The 20,777-nt window shown below is 44.5% G+C and overlaps 1 protein-coding gene across 2 annotated transcripts in view; it reads left to right on the top strand.

The window, feature by feature from the left end:
- Positions 1-20,433, top strand: part of LOC141937756 (metalloprotease TIKI1-like) — a 90,096-nt gene extending 69,663 nt beyond the window's left edge. The window contains exons 5-7 of one of the 2 annotated variants that reach the window (XM_074855871.1): positions 7,453-7,543; positions 15,705-15,968; positions 19,430-20,433. In XM_074855871.1, coding sequence (XP_074711972.1) covers positions 7,453-7,543; positions 15,705-15,968; positions 19,430-19,610 — 536 coding nt within the window. In that variant the 3' untranslated portion in view covers positions 19,611-20,433. Of the gene's footprint in view, positions 1-7,452; positions 7,544-15,701; positions 15,969-19,429 lie in introns of both variants that reach the window. The other variant, XM_074855870.1, reaches the window with a different exon arrangement.
- The last annotated feature ends 344 nt before the right edge of the window (positions 20,434-20,777 follow it).

The following is a 20,777-nucleotide window of genomic DNA, read 5'->3' as shown; positions in this document are numbered from 1 at the left end:
CAAGTGCATTGGATTCACAGGCATGTCTGATGCCTTTTCCCTTGCCCCTTATGTCATAAAAAGAAAAAAAAAAGAACAGATTTCCAGGGGAAACTGGAATTGTGCTGAGTCTCTGTCATGAATGCTGTGTTAGGTGGTGTTGTTTCCATGCAGAGCTGTTCACTGTTGCTTCTTGAAATCTGCTGTTCCATCTGGCATTTTTGGATGGGAAATTATGCAAGAGGAACAAGTTTTATTGTCTCTGGAAAAGAAAAGATTGGAGAAAGGACCTGTCACCAGTGTTTGTAAAAATAATCAACAGTGCTAATCCCAGGATGTCTCTGTCCATTTTGTGTAGGTGTTTATACCTGTAAAACAAAATCAAACAAAAACCTGCCATGGGAATATGAAAGTTACGCAGGTAAATGGGATAACAATTTGCCCTTGAAATTCAGCAGGAATTCAGAACCTAGCTTGGAAACTCTGAACCTGCCATCAGCACAGCTGGGACTGGAGGTGTGGGTGTTACAGGGAATGTAAATTTATCTATGTCTTATATAAAGGATTTGAAATGTGTAATGAGGAAGCTTATGAAAAATCCACAAGCAGCTGAATCTGGGCAGATCCTGGAAGAGGACAAAAAGGCAGGGGGGAGGGGCAGGAAGATAACATAATGATAAAACAGATTAAATGAGTCATGTGGGGCCACCTCAGTTCTCCCTGGGCACAGAGGACTTTCTTCTTCTGTCTTTGGAATGCAGCATCATTTTAGCCTTTTCGGGTGGGAGGAAGGACTGAGTTCCTGAAGGTGTGCCTGTACCTCTGTAATCTGAGAGTGCCAGATACAACCCAGCAGCTTTGAGACTGTTTTCCTTAATAGCCTCTCTGAGTCTGCAGAATGCTAATGACACAGTTTATCAGAACAAGAACCCCCAAAGGGGATAGATAATGTTGTGTGGAGGCAGGACCAACATCCAGAGCCCTAGGGTTCACATGAAGGGCACTCCTTCTGACATCTCTGGCACATGAAATGAGGAAAGCTTTGCATTTCTGCTTTAGAGGCAGAAAACTTTGTACCAGTGTATTAGTGCAACTGTCAAAATCAGCCAGGTCAGACAACTGTGTGCCATTTCTGTTCAGGTACTGACAGTCTGGTGACCATCAGCTTCTCATCAGCGCTGGGGTTTACCCATTGTTACCTTTATTGGGCAGCTACAGTAAGAAAACTTTCATCTTATAATGTATGTTTTAAGCTAGTGAGATTTCAAGTCCTTGATGCCTTTTTTTTTCTGGAAAGGAAGCCAGTGGTGTGGAATGGGAGCAGGTCCAGCAGCAGAGGTGGCTGTGAATACTGCAGCTCAGACATAAGACTGGTATTTCCTTCCCTTAGCAGTAAAATAATACTGGCTGCTAGCATAGGCACCTATGTGAGGGACTCCTTGCCTAATGAGCCTAGGGCTTCAACAATGGAAAACTCTCAGTAAATGGCAGTGAAGATGAAGCCCCAGTGGCTGAGACTGCCTGAACAGAAGCTGTTTCTTTTAACTCTGTTTTTACAAAATAAGTGATATGATGTTGTAAACCTTTTCCTTTTGTTAAATTTGCTATAAATTTGGCCTTATAATCAGTGGAAAACCTTTTTCTAGCTTCAATTTGTGTAGTTATCAGGAGGTTTGACTTTGCCCAAAGGTAAAAATGGGAACCCCGGGACCAAAAATACTGAGGTCATACATTTAAGAGACCAAGTTTTTGGCAGAACCTGGTAAATAAATGTCTTGTTATCTTTTGCAAAAAAAATGCCTTCATTTTGGCTCATGCAAATTGTAACTTCATATGGTTCTTTTCTGTGGTATTAGGCAATTTTTCCCATGTTGTGCAAGGCCTTCATCATCAACTATTTTGAGAAGGATTTAATGTTTACATGATTCTGTTACAAACAAAAGTGGAAAATGAATCCTAGTAATTCCATATAGGTGAGTTAATTAGCAAAGCACACCATTTCTAAAGAAATGGAAGGTCATTTTTTGTTTCCTCCTGAGTGAATGCAGGTTTGAGGCACTTTGAGTGTCTCCATGTCTAGTGAAAATATTTTCTTGGGCACAGAGAATGCCACTGTTCCACAGTCTTGCCCACCAGATTTTCCCCATTGGTTTGAGAGTGGTGAAGTATGATCCACTAAGATTTTATATGAAAAAAGAGATTTGAAGGTAATAATGTTTTTTGAAGACAAACATTTATCCTGGCCTCAGTGGAGTAAAACCTCAAGTTCAATGTTTATGGAGTAATATTTCATTAATATTTCATCTTACAGGTAATCACAGGAAGAAGTACATTTGGAAGTGTGCAGTCTCAAAAAGATTGGAGGGCATGGGAAAGCTGCTTGCAGGGAATTTGACCTACATGCATGCAGAAGTACTGTAATGCAACATTGTTATACCCCTGCACATAACGTGAATTCGGGGGATCTTTAGGCTGTTTTACAATACTCCTAGGGCTGCTCCCATCCCCTTCAATTTTTGTAATTTCCTTCTTCTGGCAGCATTAAATCTGTGAGACTATCATGCTCTTGGTCCTTTGGTTTGTGTTCTGATACCTGAGCTTTTCCCGACTTGGAAATACTGTTAGAAGCAAGAAGATTTTATTAGATTTAGTGTTACATGTTTTCTGTTTGAGAAGCTGTTTTAATTTAGGTGTCAAATAGGGAATCACAACTACTTTATCAATGACACCTGTTTTCCATCTTTGGATTATTTAGTGTAATTGCACAGGACCTCCTCCCTCTGATTCTGGGAGAAGTGAAGTGCAAGCTCACTGCACCTGGGTGCACAGTGCTCATGCTTGAAAGCAGCGTATTCCTCTTGAACAGTGTATACAGAAAACATGCATCTAAAGGACACTAATCTGTAATTCAGGTGATCACATCACCTGCTTTCCTTGTTTTGCTTTGGATCATATTAAATATTTTGTCTGGCTTTTTTTCCTCTATAATTTTACTGAGTTAAAATGACTCCATGTTCTGCATCCCAAAATGTACTGAAAAGTATAACCATGTGTACACATGAGGCAAACTCATGAAATTTGCCCTTGGATTTCTGAGCACCAAGTACAGATTTCTTCAGGGGTGATCAGCTGGGAATGTTTGCCACTGCTGGTGTTCTCAGACCAGTTAAAAAGTCCCCTGCAGTTTTGCACAGGATCTTTTGCAAACGAAGTTTGGTAGCAAGTTTGTTACACAAAGCTGAAGGTCTCTCAGTGCTTGCTATGGTATGACTGCCTCCAATATGGCTTGCCAAGCTCTGCAAGTAAGACATGGTTACAGTTATCTTTCTCTGCTCACTTAGTACTATATTGGGGCAGGGCAAGGTCATTTTGTGATATATGTGAAAAATGGACTTTGCCTGTTACTCACAGACCATGGGCTGTCCCTTGTCCTTGTGCCAAAAGGTTAACTAAGTAGAGATTTGGGGATAGGGAGAAGCATCCTTTTCTTTCCAGAGGTTGCTTCTGTTTCACTCATTTCAGCTCCTTTCAGGGAATAACAGACTATGGAGTGGGATGAAGAAAATTCCTCTGTAAGGGTTCTTGCCTGTGGGGACACACTGTGGGTCAGGGTACCACACGAGTTCTTTCTGTGTCTCCATTCTTAGTCATTGTGTCCTAAGAACTGTGCTTTCTGGGAACTCAATTTAGCTTCATCAGGTACCTGATGTCAGTGAGGATCACTTTGTCCACTTCATGGAGTGATGAACTCTCAGGTGATCTGGAACTGTAAGAGGAGTAGGATATCTGTTTTGCAGTTTGGCTTCCATCCAGTGAAATGATTTAAGACAGTACTCTGCATTCTGTAGGTCATTGACTGGATCTGCCACACACTGAACTTTCAGCTCTTCTGAAAGATACCTGTGGGACTGACTTGCGCCATGCATGTCCCTGCTCTCCAGGCCATAAGGAATTCTCCTTTGCTTGTGTTTGCATCCTTTGAGGGAGCACTGGCAGTTTTGAACCCTTCTTCATGGGTTTATTGGCTCACAAACTGCTATTGGAGGATACTTGGATTATTGAAAGGGTAGGAGAAGAACCCTGCCATGGGAGGCACATAGAGGGGTATGAGCTGTCCTTTGTGCCTCACTGTTAAGTGATAATTTTTGCTGAAGTTTTTATTTTTTGTTCATGGGTAGTATAGTCAGCAGCCTCATGTCATGCCTTTTTTATAGGCCAGTAACTCTAATCCAGTCACCTACAGGTGTCCTGTTCACCCTTCTGGGACATGTTATATGATTTTATCTATATAATTCTTGGAAACAGTCTAGGAAGAATGATAGCAGGTGATCATTGCCATGGGCATTTCCAGAATGTTTTTAAATAATTGTAAGACCTGTACCTCTAAAACATTCTTGAAAATATTTGTTTCAGTGACCCATAGAGTCCAAACCAAAAGTCCATCTGAGCACTCCCAGCCCAGTTAGGAATAAACATCCTGCTTTATCATGTCCCCAGTGGCTTGAATCATTTGGGCTATTTTGTGGTTGAACTGTTATGATCGTGTACTGTAGCTGTTCCCATCACTTCTTGGAGGTCAGCAGTCCAGATCTGGTTTCCTAACGAACAGTTTTGTTTCTTTACATGTACATCCAGTGATTCATTATCTTGGGATATTTGTAGATGGTAAGGTCCTGGTATGTTTCTGGGGGAGATGGAAAGTGCCATTTTTCTACTAAGGAAAACACAGCAGACATAAAAAATTATATGGGCTTGGGGGTTTCCTTTTACATGACCCTAAGAGAGGGTCAAGGAAATTTGTGTATCAGCTTGGAATCATGGATTTTGTTGAAATTCAGAGAGAAACATCTTTCTTCAGTCTTACAATCTTGCTTTATATGAAAAATAAAAATTCAGGACAAGAAACAGAACTTCTCTTGTGCAGTATATCCTTGTTCATTTTGCTAGATGCAGAAAATTTTCAGCCTTGCAATGGCTTAAATTTGAGTTCAGGAGCTTTTGCTGAAACCCACAGTCCTAGCACAATTACCTAGATGAAAACACCTCTGTGTGCACTGGCAGTAAAAGCTGCAAACAGGAGACATGGATTTCATGGCAATAGTAGTAGCCTGCGTTCTACAAGATTGGGTATTGCTGCTGAGGAAGGTCAAGAGTACTCAACGCACGTCCAAGTCTGTGGACTAGTCTGCAAGTGCACGAGTCAAACAGCATTGTTGTTTGAGCATACAGCCTGTTGCAGTCCCTGCACACCATCTCCTTTCAGTGCAGATTAAAGGCTGGGGTCTTATTTACTCTCCAGTAGAGTGCTTGGCTGGTGCACACAACAGCTTCTTAGTTTCTCTTTGAGCTTGAACACAGAAGAATAGAGATTCATGGGTCCCTACCCCCTGCCAGAGTAAACTGACCTCTCAGAGGCATCTGTTCACCTAGTGGTGTGAGGATAATGCAGGACTGTGTACAGAAAGAAAAGAACAGGCTTTCTGATGGGACAGGGCCCGGGGCTTTTCTTTTGGAGGGCATTCAAGTGTATTAGACTAAAATAGAAAACAGGTGAAAGCGGCCTGCTCCCTGTCATGTGACTTTGGGCTAAGCCGCCCTTGCAGTATAGCTGCTTGATCATAAACCTTGGAGAGTGAATCTTTCTCATGTTTCTTACAGTGGCTTTTGGTGATCAGGTCTCTCGCATACCACCAAGCTCTTTCTGTGACAGTTCTCAGAAAAGAGGCAAAAGGGCTACAGGACTCTGGGTCCTGGTGAGGTCCTGTACCTCAAACCTTCACCCTTCTGTCTGTTTTTTCATTTTGCACCTAGCTCAGGTTGAGCCTGTAGGTCGTCTGGGCCCCAGGCTATCTCTGTCTCATGAAGCATGTGTGGCCTGCCTTTTGGATAGCAAAACACTGACATCTTTATATACCTAGCATGAGCAGCTTCTGATTGATCACGTCTTGTGAACAATCTATTATCACATGCCTGTTTGTATTGGTATGCATCTGTTTCACACATATCTATTCATTTGGTCTGTTCTCTCTTCCACAATATTAGCACACCGTTTTTCTTTCACATGCAGACATAATTCACTGCATTGGCCACGGGGAGAAAAGGCTCCCTGTGAAGGCCTGTACATGAGACTGTGATATAAAAAATATTCTTATCTCTTCATCAAATTAAAAAGAAGATTAAGGCCTAGCTTCAGGAAATCACTCAAGCAGGTTGACTGATTGAAATGGGATTCATCCATGTGCTACAGTAGTTTCCTACATATGTCTAAATCTCAGCTCTGAGCAAGGGTAACTGAAGATTGATGGGGAATAGTGTGTTTGGTGGTGTGATGTGAGCAGCTATTCAGTAGCTCACTCTTGAAATGTGTGAGACTCTAAGCTCTTAACTGGCACAAAGAAAATTATTTTAACAGTGTAGATTGCCCTATAGATTGCTTATCTTTATGTCTTCTCTCTTTCCTCCTGAAGGATGTGGATTAGGAAAATATGAGGTCAGAGCCTTGGCACTGCTTTTCAGAAAACAGTTTTTCTGAAGTTATTTATCAGTTTTAGCACTGCTGACATCTACAGAGGCAAGTCATTTGCTCTAATAAGTCATTTGCTCAAGCCTAATTTTAATTCACGTAGGCTGTTAAATAAACAAATGTTTTCAAGAAAGCTAGATCTATGAGTGACTGTGCAAGGCCTCTGTTCATCTGCTTCTCAGCAGCCTTGTCTGATGAGGTGTTAGAGTGATGGTGGAAGTCAGTCAGCGTGCAGAGCCTACAGTCCTTCAGGAATAACTCCTGCACCCTTTAAGTAGTCATTTATTCACTGTGATGCCAAATTGTGGGCTGACCAGCCACCACATCTGTTTGAAAATGGAGTGGAGACATAAATCACAGAATTAGGGCAGAGCTCTCTAAGTCCTTTTGAAACTTTTCAACACCACTGAAGTGGAGTCTCTGTCCCTAGTGACTTATACTGAAGGAATGAAAGAGATTGATCTGAGTCATTGGCTTTCAGAGCTACTTTCCATTCTCTGCAGTTGCATGATTCTTAATCATTTAAAATCAGTACTTTCATGATGCCAGAAGATGTTAAAATGATGTACACACTGCAGTCAGATTCTGACCTAGTTTGTACCACCAGGACTTGTAGACTCGGTGGTGCTCCTGAACATACTCCCAACTTCATCTCTTATTGCCCCAAGAAATCCACAGTGGCCTGATAATGCAACAAGCTGCAGAACCAGAGTAATTTCAGTCACATCTGCATTTTAGAAAGGTAGAATGTGGTAATTGAAGTGACCTTGGGAAAGTGGAGCAATCATTTGTTGGAGATCCTATGTTTCTGGTGCATGCTGGTAGGGTGTCATAAAGCACTGACTGCCCTGAATATGGCATGCTTCCTGTGATGAGGAAGGACTTTGTTGTTCTTCTCTCTCTTTCCCTGTGCTCATTGAGTTCTGATGTAATTTTTCTCTTAACTGCAGGTCACTTCATGGGCAACAACACAGTGATTGATGTTTTGAGGAGAGAAGGGTACGAGGTAGAACATACTCCAGCTGGACAAGCCATCAACAAGTAATGCATGCTTTTATCTAGCTGAGCAGCCATTAGGAGGGTTGGTCATAAACAATCATGAAGAGGCAGTGGCAGCTAGAACTATACCTAACAATGAGCCAGTTTGGAAACAGGATTTTATTTGGTTTAGGTTTGTTTTTTCGGTGTTTTGTTTGGGGGATTTTTTTGTTGTTTAGTTTTTGTTCTGTTTAATAAAATAAAAATATATCCGCCCCTGTAAGTTTTAACTCTTAAACTAACAGCCATAGAGTACGCATGCTTGGTTCATCAGATCTGCATGCTGTCTCATACCACACAGGTTTTCAGGCTCCTTCCTCCCTTTTAGATGTTTGACTGCCCTGCCTTTTAACACTCTCCTTCTCTTACACTGCTATTTTTGATTCCTTCTGAGTACTCTCTCTCAGCCAGGAATCTGACTGCCCAGAATCCACCCAGCCTCTTTGCAAGCTGTCCCCATGACTGATTGCTCTCATGTCCCCTGCTCTCTTCAGCATTATTAAGACAAGGTATTTGCTGTTCTGGTTCATCTTGCAGCTGTCCTTCGGGACATACCCTTATTGCCTCTTTCTATCTCCACTGGATGCCTTTGTCCATCTCTGTGGTTTCAATAACTACAGAATGCCAAATAATCTCCTCCTCTACACTCTGCTGTGAATTATATGTGCTCTTGACACTTCCTGGACTTCTTGCCACCAGCTTAGGGTATACAATCCTCGTCTCCCCCTTCTTCAGACTCTTGCCAAACATGTGCTCTTGTGTCTTCTCGGATATCCCGACTCTTCCTTATATTCACTGCTAAAAGACCACAGTGGAAAAAAGGTTTGATCCTAATTATCACAGAATCACAGAATCATCTAGGTTGGAAAGGACCTTGAAGATCATCTAGTCCAACCATTAACTTAACACTGACAGTTCCCAACTACACCATATCCCTAAGTGCTATGTCAACCCAACTCTTAAACACCTCCAGGGATGGGGACTCCACCACTGCCCTCGGCAGCCCATTCCAACGCCTAACAACCCGTTCTGTAAAGAAATGCTTCCTAATATCCAGTCTAAACCTTCCCTGGTGCAATTTGAGGCCATTCCCTCTTGTCCTGTGGCTTGTTACTTCGTTAAAGAGACTCATCCCCAGCTCTCTGCAACCTCCTTTCAGGTAGTTGTACAGGGCAATGAGGTCTCCCCTCAGCCTCCTCTTCTCTACACTAAACAACCCCAGTTCCCTCAGCCGCTCCTCATACGACATGTGCTCCAGACCCTTCACCAGCTTCGTTGCCCTTCTTTGGACACGCTCGAGTCATTCAATGTCCTTCTTGTAGTGAGGGGCCCAAAACTGAACACAGTCATCGAGGTGCAGCCTCACCAGTGCTGAGTACAGGGGTAAGATCACTTCCCTGTCCCTGCTGGCCACACTATTTCTGATGCAAGCCAGGATGCCATTGGCCTTCTTGGCCACCTGGGCACACTGCTGGCTCATGTTCAGCCGGCTGTCAATCAACACCCCCAGGTCCCTCTCTGACTGGCAGCTCTCCAGCCACTCCTCCCCAAGCCTGTAGTGCTGCTGGGGGTTGTTGTGGCCAAAGTGCAGCACCCGGCATTTGGCCTTATTGAAACTCCTCCAGTTGGCCTTAGCCCATCGCTCCAGCCTGTCCAGATCTCTCTGCAGAGCCTCCCTACCCTCGAGCACATCAACACTCCCACCCAACTTGGTCGTCTCCAAACTTACTGACGGTGGACTCGATCCCCTCTTCTAGATCATCACTAAAGATGTTAAACAGGAGTGGCCCCAAAACCGAGTCCTGGGGGACACCACTCGTGACCGGCCGCCAGCTGGATTTAACTCCGTTCACCACAACTCTTTGGGCCCGGCCATCCAGCCAGTTTTTTACCCAGGAAAGCGTGCAATCATCATTATGGTAGTTTCTCTTTTATCCTCTGTGCCAGGCACGCTGTCCCTCATTGCTTACATCTCTGTTCTTCCTCCCCTACATTTCTGATATGGGGCTTTCAGGCAGGACGATCAGCTTTTGCAGGGGGCACAGTGCAGAGTGTTAGTCTGTGCCAGGGGCTTCACAGATGTGGTGCAAAATAATAACAGATGTTTTTCTCATACTCTAGTTGCTTCACCTTTCTCTTTGTACTAGTTTTGATGCCTTTTTCAGACCATGAAATTAAAATTGTAGGTCATGCTTTTGCTATGATCCTTTACATGAACATACATCATTAACTCTACATGCACTGAAACAGAGCCAAGACTTATCCCCATGGGTACATGAATGCAACCCCTAATCCTGTTGCCACCAATGGGCAGGTGGTCTGACATGGAGAAGCCCCCTGTGCTTAAGCACAAGACTTAATGATCCTGTAACACTTAAGTCATGATAGACAATCCAGTGTATCAGTGTTTACAGTAAGAATCAAAAACCTGCCTGCACTGATATTTTGGGGGGAGTGATGTTTCCCCCCCCAGAACATTCTTAGTTTAGGTATTCCTAAAAACGGCTATAGCAGCTTCTTAATGTTTAAAGAAAGAGAGCTTAATATGTACTTGAGAATAAACAAAATCTGATACTGCTATGTAAAGATGTAGCTGTATGGAAATCAAGGGCAGACAAATGTGCAAAGAAGGGATAGATCTTCACCCATCAGGAAGGTAGGTATCAGTGATACTCAGGGTAGCTGCATACAGTCCAGTCAGTACCCATGGACTATTTCACAGGACAAAATTGAGAGAGAATAAAAACGGCAAGTGGTTGAACCAAGAGTGTTCAAATGGCTGTTCTACTGTCAGGTACAGTAGGGGATATTAGCTGAGTGGTCCTAAAACAAGAGGATGAGGAAGTCTGCAATTGTCTCCCTTCCCTGCAACATAACACTGTGCAGCAGCAGCACAGTCTGCTGCTTCCTGTGCTCTGGCTAACAGAAAGTCCCTTATGAGGTATCTTGTAGGTATCTGTGTGTAGGAACACAGAAAAATGTGGGATCATTATGCATGTTTTCTTGTAACCGGCAAACTGCTGGGTGCCGTCACACAATTTCATCTGCAGAAAGGGCTGCCTGAGGTGTCCTGCCCATCTGCAGGGGGATGAATTCCTGTAGTGGAGTGTGGAGGCAGGAGGGCTCCTTATTAGTGGTGTTGCCAAAGCAAGGAAGTCAAAAGAGGTGCTCCAACCATTCAGCAGCACAAAGGACATTTTATAAATAGTGCCACAAGTTCAATCAAGCTCCTACTGTCTTATTTTGGACTTAACCATTTCTGATTTTAGAATGCATATATATATATATTATAAAATATTCATCACATAATCACAGCTGTAATTAAGGTGCTTCCTGACTCTTCCTTTAGCTCCTGTGCTGGGAGGGAACTGGCCTTGAGGAAGAAGGATGACTTTTTGCATCTGTTTGCTTTTTCCTGAGGTTGCTCAGCCAGTCCCTGGAAGAATTACCTGTAGATAGTGTTGCAAAGGAGGTTATGTATATGAGTGTCTGTTGTTAGTAGTGTCCTGAGGCTGCAGGTATCAGAATTAAATGGCTGGCCACGCACGATGGAGGTTGTCCTGGCTGTGCCTGTAGCAGTGCTGAGCTCCAGCATGGTATTGTCATGGGTTTGGTAGGGGAGGCTGCAGGGAGCAATGCACTCTAATCTACCAGGGAGGACTGGTGCTCACTCTGTGACTTTCACAGTTAAGGAACAGACACAGTGAAGAATAATTGGGGCAAAGGGAACCATAAGCAGAGGACCTTCCCAGAGATCAAATCTGGTCACTGGAGACAACTGGGGGGGGGTGTCACTCTGTAAAGTGGAGTTAAAGCGTGGGTGATGCGAAGATGTTGTGGAGGAGAGCTGAAGGATTGTGACACTTCAGAGGTGATAAAGTGAGAGTTTGACAATTGCAAGGATTTTGAAAGAGATCAATAGCCCAAGATCCGTCCCGCACCAGTCTCTGTCACATAAAGTTCACCACATGATCAGTCTCATTTTCCTTGCAGGAAATAAGATCACATTCTCTTCATTTTCCATCTACTTCCTCCCTTGTGTTCCAGTCAACAACTTCATTTCTTCTTCTCCAGGATAGACCCCCTTTATTATCCATCAGAGAGATGTGCCCACAGTGATGGGCTAGCTTGAAAACTGCACCCACACTGAAAGACATCTTCTTCTGGACCCCCTCCTTTTGATGCCATTGCAAGGCACAAAGGAAACACACTATAGTTCTGGGAAGATTTCACTGATTGAAGCCAGGTTTCTGCACAGTGGTCTGTGGTCTTCTGTTACCTTTCTGAATTTCAGCCCAAGCCAGTCTCCAGTTTTGTTTTGTTACAGAAGACTACTTCATCTCTTCTCTAGGAAGTAGCCATAAAGATTAGTCAGATATTTGTGTTGTGCTCTGTGTATCCAGCGTGGATTGATTTTGTGAGTTTGTCCAAGATGCTCATGAACAAGTAAAGAGAGGGTATTGCTTTGTTCCAAACAATGAGAAGTGTGGGCCAGCAAAGGGTGGATAGGAGACAGCAGACTGCCTGTCTTGGACACAGATGAGATGTTGCTTGCTCTAAGTATAATGAAACAGAGCTTGAGTAATCAGGGTGGAGCTGATTGTTTGTTTCTTCCGTATATCACCTTTGCATGAAGCTGGGTAAGCATAGCCCTTAGAGCTTTTTCTGGAGTATTGACTGAGTGGTCCTTTGGACTTCCAAGATTTGCCTTGTGAGAGAGTTTGTGCATGCACACAGTCTCACTGCAGTATCTCACTTGCTGGAGCCACTCTGAAATTCCAGATAATGCTGCCAGCCTAATACAGGATCCATGCAGCCAGAAAGCTGAAGGCCTGACTCCTGCTCTCTCATTACTTGCTATAAATGTGTGCAAAGCTCACTTCCGTGTTGTGAGAGAGGTGCAATTGCTCAGCCTCCTTCCCTCTATGTGGACTTCCATACTTGTCTGATACAACCCTTTAAAACCACCATTTCATGCTCCTTGGTGTGCTTCACTGAGTGGCAGGACAGAATTATCTCCTGTTGCAGATCAGCATGGAGACAGTAAATGCTTACACTAGAAGTCAATGCTACAATAGTGAGTTGAGCTCTGGTCTCTTATGTGTCAGACATGTCACAGAATCACAGAATAATTCAGGTTGGAAAAGACACTTGGGAACATCGAGTCCAACCATCAGCCATACTCTACAAAGTTCTCCCCTACACCATATCCCCCAACATCTCACCCAAACAACCCTTAAACACATCCAGGGATGGTGACTCCACCACCTCCCTGGGCAGCCTATTCCACTGTCTGACCACTCTTTCTGTGAAAAATCTTTTCCTAATGTCCAGTCTAAACCTCCCCTGTTGGAGTTTAAAGTCATTCCCTCTTGTTCTATCCCTAATTACCTGTGAGAAGAGACCAGCACCAACCTCTCTAAATGTCCTTTCAGGTAGCTGTAGAGAGTGATGAGGTCTCCCCTTAGCCTTCTCCTCCTCAAACTAGAGTCCCAGCTCCTTCAATCACTCATAGGATTTGTTCTCCAGGCCCTTCACCAGTGTCATTGCCTTCCTCTGCACTCGCTCCAGCACCTTGACATCTCTCTCGTATTGAGGTGCCCAAAATTGGACTCAATACTCCAGGTGTGGCCTCACCAGTGCAGAGTACAGGGGGACTATCACCTCCCTACTTCTGCTGGTCACACTATTTCTAATACAAGCCAGGATGCCGTTGGCTTTCTTGGCCACCTGGGCACACTGCTGGCTCATGTTCAGCTGCTTGTCAATTAGAACCCCCAGATCCTTTTCTTCCAGACAGCTCTCCAGCCACACCTCCCCAAGCCTGTAGCGATGCATGGGGTTGTTGTGGCCCAAGTGCAGGACCTGGCACTTGGCCTTGTTGAAGCTCATCCCATTAACGTTGGCCCACCGATCCAATTATCCAAGTCTCTCTGTAGAGCCTCCCTATCCTCATGCAGATCGACACTCCCACTTAACTTGGTGTCATCTGCGAATTTACTGATGATACACTCTATGTCCTTATCAAGATCATCAATAAAGATGTTGAACAGAAATGGTCCCAACACCGAGCCCTGAGGAACACCACTTGTGACTGGCCACCAGCTGAATTTAGCTCCATTGACCAACACTCTCTGGGACCGTCCATCCAGCCAGTGCTTGACCCAGCAGACCGTACGCTCATCCAGGCCATGAGCAGCCAGTTTTTCTATGAGAATTCTATGGGGAACTGTGTCGAATGCTTTTCGAAAATCCAGGTAGACAATATCCACAGCTTTCCCCTCGTCCAATAATCGGATCATCTTGTCATAGAAGGAGATCAGGTTTGTCAGGCAGGACCTGCCTTTCATAAACCCATGCTGACTAGGCCTGATCCCCCGGTCGTCCATTATATGACTTGTAATGGCACTCAAGGTGACCTGCTCCATGACCTTCCCTGGTACTGAGGTCATACTGACAGGTCTATAGTTTCCTGGATCCTCCTTTCTGCCTCTCTTGTAGATGGGTGTCACATTTGCCACCCTCCAGTCCAATGGGACCTCCCCAGTTAGCCATGACTTCAGGTAAACCATGGAAAGCAGCTTGGCGAGCACATCTGCCAACTCTTTCAGCACCCTTGGGTGTAACTCATTGTCCTGGTTTAGCTACCACAGACTTGTGTGCATCCAAGTGGTGTAGCAGGTCTCTGACCGCTTCCTTTTTAATTGTGATGATCTCATTCTGCTTCCCCTCCCCATCTCCCAGCTCATGAGGCTGGGTGTCCAGGGAACAGCCAGTTCCACTGCTAAAGGCTGAGGCAAAACAGGTGTTGAGCACCTCAGCCTTTTCCTCATCCTTAGTTACCATGTTTCCCTCTGCATCTAGTAGGGGAGGGAGATTTTCCCTAATCCTCCTTTTGCTGTTAATGAATTTATAGAAACATTTTGTATTATCTTTAACAGCTGTAGCCAGGTTGAGCTCTAGCTGTACTTTGGCTCTCTTAATGTTCTCCCTGCATAACTTCACTACATCTTTATAGTCTTCATGAGGGACCTGCCCCCTCTTCCAAAGGTCATAGATTCTCCTTTTGTTCTTGAGATCCAGCCAAAGGTCCCTGTTTAGCCAGGCTGGTCTCCTTCCCCACCTGCTTGTTTTTTGGCACACGGGAACAGCCTGCTCCTGTGCCTTTAAGACTTTTCTCTTGAAGTATGTCCAGCCTTCCTGGACTCCCATATTGTTCAAGGCAGATCTCCCAAGGGATTTTGTCAATCAGTCTTTTGAACAGGTCAAAGTTTGCCCTCCGGAAGTCTAAGGTGGCAGTTTTACTAACCCCTCTCTTTGTTTCTCGAAGGATCGAAAACTCAATCATCTCACTATCACTGCACCCAAGATGGCCTCCAACCTTTTCTTCCCTCACTAGCTCTCCCCTGTTCACAAGCAGGTCCCCTGACCTGATATTTTATAAAGGCTATGTTTTCACTGCTCTGTACCATCAGGCTTCATGGAGGAGCAAATGTTATGAGTGAACTTGGCACTGCCATAGCTAGTCTGCTTCCAGTTGCCACAGACTAGATGGCCCAAAGGATTGCTTAATGATGCATTGAGCCATTGCCTTCAAAGACGATAATTTGCAAGATACTTCTCCAGCCATGACCATAGTCTGTGGCCCAGCTCATGGACTGACCTTCTCCACCAGTGAGAGTTGTTGATCTAGGACTGGCTCCTTCAGCTAGAGTGTCTTAGTTTTCACGTCCCTTCCTCCTGCCCCCAAGTTAGTTGGCTCTGGGCAGTAATTGCTGAAAGGAATGATCTGGTCTGTGTTCTGCAGTACATCAGACTAGAGGAGTGTGGTTTGACCTCCTCTGACTTTGAGGGTGATTCCTTTTTTGCCTCTTTCTAGGTATGCAAGGTTATTCCCAAGAGTTATTCCACCATGAGTCACACTGCATTCTTTCCTCAGTTCCAGATTACCTCTTTTCCAAAGCTTTTTTCCATTAAAGAGAACTATTTTGATCAGAATATTGACTTATGGAAGAGGGGGCAGGAACACAAGCAAAGAAATAAGCATCCAGCCAATATGTTAGGGAGAAACACCTGTTTTATACGTGCCTTGATGGTGTCTCTACCAGGATTTTGCCTCAAAGCCCTTTCAAATATTGTTTGTGTTCCCTCCTCCTTCCAGAAGAAAACCCCCGAAAACCTTGTTAGCCTTTTCATCATCATCACTGGCACAGAGCCCCTATGTTGCATCCCAGGAGCTCCCACTGCCGTTGCACCACCGAAAGGAGGAAGAGGAGGAGGAGGAAGAGCTCTTGCCTCACCTGCTGCTCCCTGACAGCATCGACATGCTGGAGAAGGTAGACAGGAAGTACAAAAAGAAGAAGAAGAAGCAGCAGAAGAAGCAAAGACTTCGACAGTTTAACGACCTCTGGGTTCGCCTTGAGCAAAGGTACCTAACAGCTGGGGAGGAAGGAGGGTTTGTCATGCAAACTGGACTTTAACTTAGACTGATCAATCCAGTGCACCAGACTTCTACAGGGGCTAGTAGATGCTGAGGGAAGGATCTGACCTTCTCCCTCACCGTGATTCTCATGAAACATTTACTTAAGGCTGTTTGTGCTTTTAGTGCAAAATAGCTTCTTCTGCATGGTTTAGGTTTGTGGAAAATTAGGCATAAAACAAGTGGAAGTCTTGTATAGACCATTTTGCATTTGGGCTTGAGGGACTGTGAACATATGGTAGTCCTCTTTATCACAGAAGGCTGGGTCCGGTGGTAGATGGTATAGTCTCTGTATTCTTCTAATCTTAAAAAGCATGTGAGCCCCATGGCATTACTGGAAATCTGGAAAGGGGGATGACAACCTAATGGATGATGGAGTTAATATAAGAAATAGAGTGTGTTGTGAGGCAAAGATTCACACATAACCCATGGTTTTCATCCAGAAGAGCTTACTCACCTACAAGAACTACAGCAGCCTGCAAAGAAAGAGCCAGCTTCTCCCTCATGAGCTGTACTTAGGCCTGTAGCTGGATGTGTACCTTAATGTTTCCCTCCTGTCAGATAACACACAGACCTGAGTCTGCTCTCTTTTTGTACTTTGTGTCTCTGTTTGTATCTCTGCCATACTCAGGTTGAAAGCATTGTATTTACTGTAACTAACCAGACAGGTCAGGATGATGGAGAAAAGCCTGCAGTTCTTGAAATGAAGCCTCCACATTTTACTTTTGGGTTTTTTTCTGAAAAATTATCTCTTCCTGCTTCCCAAGGTACTGGGTATATCAGGGTTCTCCTATGCCTTCCTTATCAAATCCCTGTGTCCCAGCTCTACCACTGCTTTGAGTAATACATTGCTCAGGCTGTCTGCACACAAGTGCAGCAGCTGTTGTTCTGTGCCAAGCATTCAGCCATTGTTACACTTTTTAGACCAGACTCCTTTTCCTCTTTTCTAGAGTTGTTCTGTGCCCTCTTTCTGCTCTTCCTTCCAACCTAAATGTTAGCAGTTTGGAGAGAAAGGGAGACAAATGCATGTGGAGGTTTGCATGCCCACTGACAGAGCTACAGACAGTCCAAGATTCACCAGTACAACAAATCTTTATCCTGATCACATTTGATTTTGTCTTTTAGTGTATCATTTACTTTCTATTAATGTAGTTGATACCAGCTGTTTGTGAATGGGGTTTTGGAGCTTCTGTTGACAGTCTGTTCAGTTGAAATACTAAGGAATGATTTGGTGTCTTTATGATCTCAAGCTCCTGCCCTGCCTGCACACTGACACATTCAGTTTTTCACATGCAGCTATTCCCATGAAGTTCAGGGAAGTCAGTGGGTGCCCTGGTGTGAGATACGCATGCACTTGCAGCATCCAGCGCCTTCAGAAGAAGAGGGGAGGTGGAAGGATGTGCTGCTGTGACTAAATTGGAGGTACTTTAGGACTACATACTGGATTGCAAGTACTGCAAGGCAATAGTGAGGTAAAACCAAACCTAACGATGACAGATTAGGAAACTACTGCATAAATGTGGGAGCAGGAAATCCCAGAAACTTTGCCAGGTGCTAGGTGACAAATTCTTTTTAGGGGTGAGTCCTTAATAGCAGAGAGCTTGAACATCTGGAGATGGACCTGTTGCATAACAGTACTAGGAAAGACAAGTGATGCTTATTGCTGCCTGGGAGATTGCTGCGCCCTTGCTGCAGAGGAAGAGTCGCGAGTGTCATAGAGGCAGCTGTCATTCACACACATTTCCCATCCGTGCTCTGGGTTTACCCTTTGTAAAGAAGGAGGAATCACCATCTCTCTGCCCCAACACCCGTATGTGTAAGCAGTCTGTGCCACTGTGCATTGCCCAGGCAGGCATGGGTTGAGCTGACAGCCTCACCCCGTGGTCCAGCTGCGATGTGTCCCCATGGAAATTCAGTTCCTCTGGGCTCAAGCTCACTAGTGTGCAGGGCAGTCTCAGCCCTTGCTATAAGCATCCCCCAGGGTGCCCAGGCACGGGTAAAGCTGTCAGGTTTCTTATGTGTGGGCCATTCACAGCTCTTCTTCTGTGAGCCTGGAAATGTGAAAGGCACAGCTCAAGTGTTTTAATACAGTTTTGTAGTGGGCTTGGCAGAATTGCTTTGGTTTGTGCTCCTGCATGCATCAGCTGTCAGCTGTATTTCTTTGAAGTGCTGCCAGCTGGCTTCTCTCCATTTACTGTTCAAACCTTCTGTGGGGACCTTTGGGTATGGAACGGTGTTTTTAAAAAGGATGCTAATTGCCTTTGGTTTCCCAAAGCGTTTTTGCTTAATGCAGATGGCCAAAATAAGACAAGAATGGTGCACAGCAGCTGGGGGTTGGGTGCAGGAGAAATGACTCTGCTTTTGTACTTGGCGGGTAGACTTGCTTTTAATTTTGTCTGAATTTGTCTTCTGGTTCCACACAGCACCATGAGGCCCTGGGTGTATGTCAGTCTTACAGCTGTGGGGGCAAACATGGCTTTCAATCCACTGCCAAAGAGAACACCACCTGTGTAATATCTGACCCTTCTGACTCTTGACCTGCCATGATGTGGGAGCTACCCCAGTGCAGGACAACTGGTGTTAGCAGCCTGGAGCACACAAATTTCTCTTCTCCATCATGTGTTGCTATAATGGGGGTTCAGCACCCTGTAGGCTCTGACTCACTTTTTGTTCATCACCACCTCAGAGTTCTCACTACCACTGGGAGATACTCTTGGATGTGGAGATCTTTTCCCAGTGACTCTAGGATGTGTTTCTGGAAGTGGCTGCTCTTCTCCTTAAAGCATGTCATGTAAACCCTTTTTAATTCCTGACCTGTGGAAGGGAACATGCAGTACAGGAACAAGTTTGGTCCACACTAAGATGCATGTACAGAAGCATGGCTGGGGAAGATGGATTCAGCTGAAAACAGGTGCCTCGCTCCTGCTGTGCTCAGCAAGTGGTGCTGCAGTGACACTCCTATGCAACAAAGCTTGTTTTGTTCTTCTTACATATTTTTCGTTTAGCTGAAAGGTGCTAGGAATATGGTCATCTTACCCACCTGACTGACTGTGTGGGAGCAACGGGCAGGCTGGCTGGGTAGATCCAAGTACAGGGCAGGTGTTTTGGTGCTGTCTCCACCCTTCTCAATCTCTTTCCTGTTTCCCCTCGAGACTGCTTCACTGTTCAGCTGGGCAGTGCCTTCAGCCCTCTGGGCTGGCATAGGGCCTGTCCACACCTGTGAGGATGGGATGAGGCAGCATTCTGCCATTAGGAGACACATGCCTGTGTTGAGCGTGGAACCTGTACAAGAAAGCATTCCCAGGAACTCAGAAACTGACAGTGGGGCACAGAGGCTGATCACCTCCTGCTCTGTGGGCATCAGGCAGTTCTGGTTGGGTCTGGACTGACATTTTTCTCTTGCCTTGCAGTGCTACTGATCCTCCTCCCCGGATCCGCATCATTAATGGCTACATCACAGTTGAACCCCAGCCCCAAGGCCATGGACGGTCTAGTCATGCTCACACAGACACTGGCAGCACTCACCAGCTTTCCCATTCTCTCTTCCTCCCACTACTGACTCTGACTTTGCATACGATAAGGCTGCACTGAAACACAGGGGAAGCCAAGCTGTAGGGCTCTCACCTTGAAAATCCAAAAAGAAACTTATATGAAAAAACAAAAATAGAAGACTCTGAGTGGGACAGCTGTTCTTCGGGGTGTTCTTAAACTGCCTTCTTTTCCTGAGTCTGGATCATTAACACTATTAACTGGTTTGACCTGCCCAATACAGGAGAAGGTATTTTCATGAAAGTGTTATTTATCCTTCTCTTGCAGAAGAATGATTTCATGTTATCCCATAATGCTTTGGGGAGATTATAATGTCGCTATAACACAGCTGTTGTTTAGCTGTATGAGCCCAACTAAATTACATTTTTTTTCACCTTCAGTGCCTTGTAAGAAGATTTACAAACCACTAACTTATTAGAACAGAATATTTTGGTCATATGAACACAGCTGGGAAAGAGAGGTTGGTATTTTATGTCTCTACTGGTAATGCTTTTAATTCTTGCATGTTAGGGCACCAGATTACATAAAAAGGTAAAGGTTCATGATAACACCATGTACAACAGAATAAAATAGTAAAGACCTGTGAACAGAATGTTTCTGCTGTCTCTTTGGTCCTGTTGTAGGATGAGTACACCTGAACCTCTAATGGCCAGACAAGTCTCATAAGCACAAACTAATGTACATTTAATTAAAAAAAAAAAAAAAAAAAAGCATGGGTAGCTTCATAATTGTACTGTTGGACACTTCCAAAATAAGTTTTCAGGAACTGATTTGAGAAGCTCAGAGGCAGTTTTTCCCTCTTTCTAAATCACACATATATTGTTATTTTATAGGTGGATTCGCTTTTGGGGAGAAAGGGCTTTCTTCTCCTTTTCTGCACAGTTAAGACTTCACTCCAGGAAATCCTTGCAAGCTTTCTACCAGTTTCAGTGGAAATTCTCAGACTTTCCAAATTGTTTTAAGTCCTTCACTGTCTACTTAAAATAGACATTACTGTCTACTTAAAATTGGATGTATGAAGTTTGGAAGTGGAGATGAATGGTTTTCTGTGTTTGTACAGGACATTCTCTTCTGATCACACTGACTCATTTTGTGAGCAATGTATCCCTGCCTCCTCTTCGGAGGGTTTCATTGCCTAGAAAGGTCTCATAAGATTCATGCATGGGAGGGCTTGGAGCCAATATGATGAGCTGGTACACTAGAAACACA

Source organism: Strix uralensis, chromosome Z, assembly GCF_047716275.1.
Source record: "Strix uralensis isolate ZFMK-TIS-50842 chromosome Z, bStrUra1, whole genome shotgun sequence".
Taxonomy (NCBI): Eukaryota; Metazoa; Chordata; class Aves; order Strigiformes; family Strigidae; genus Strix; species Strix uralensis.
Note: the sequence above shows the minus strand (reverse complement) of the source record. Positions and strands in the feature narration are given on the sequence as shown.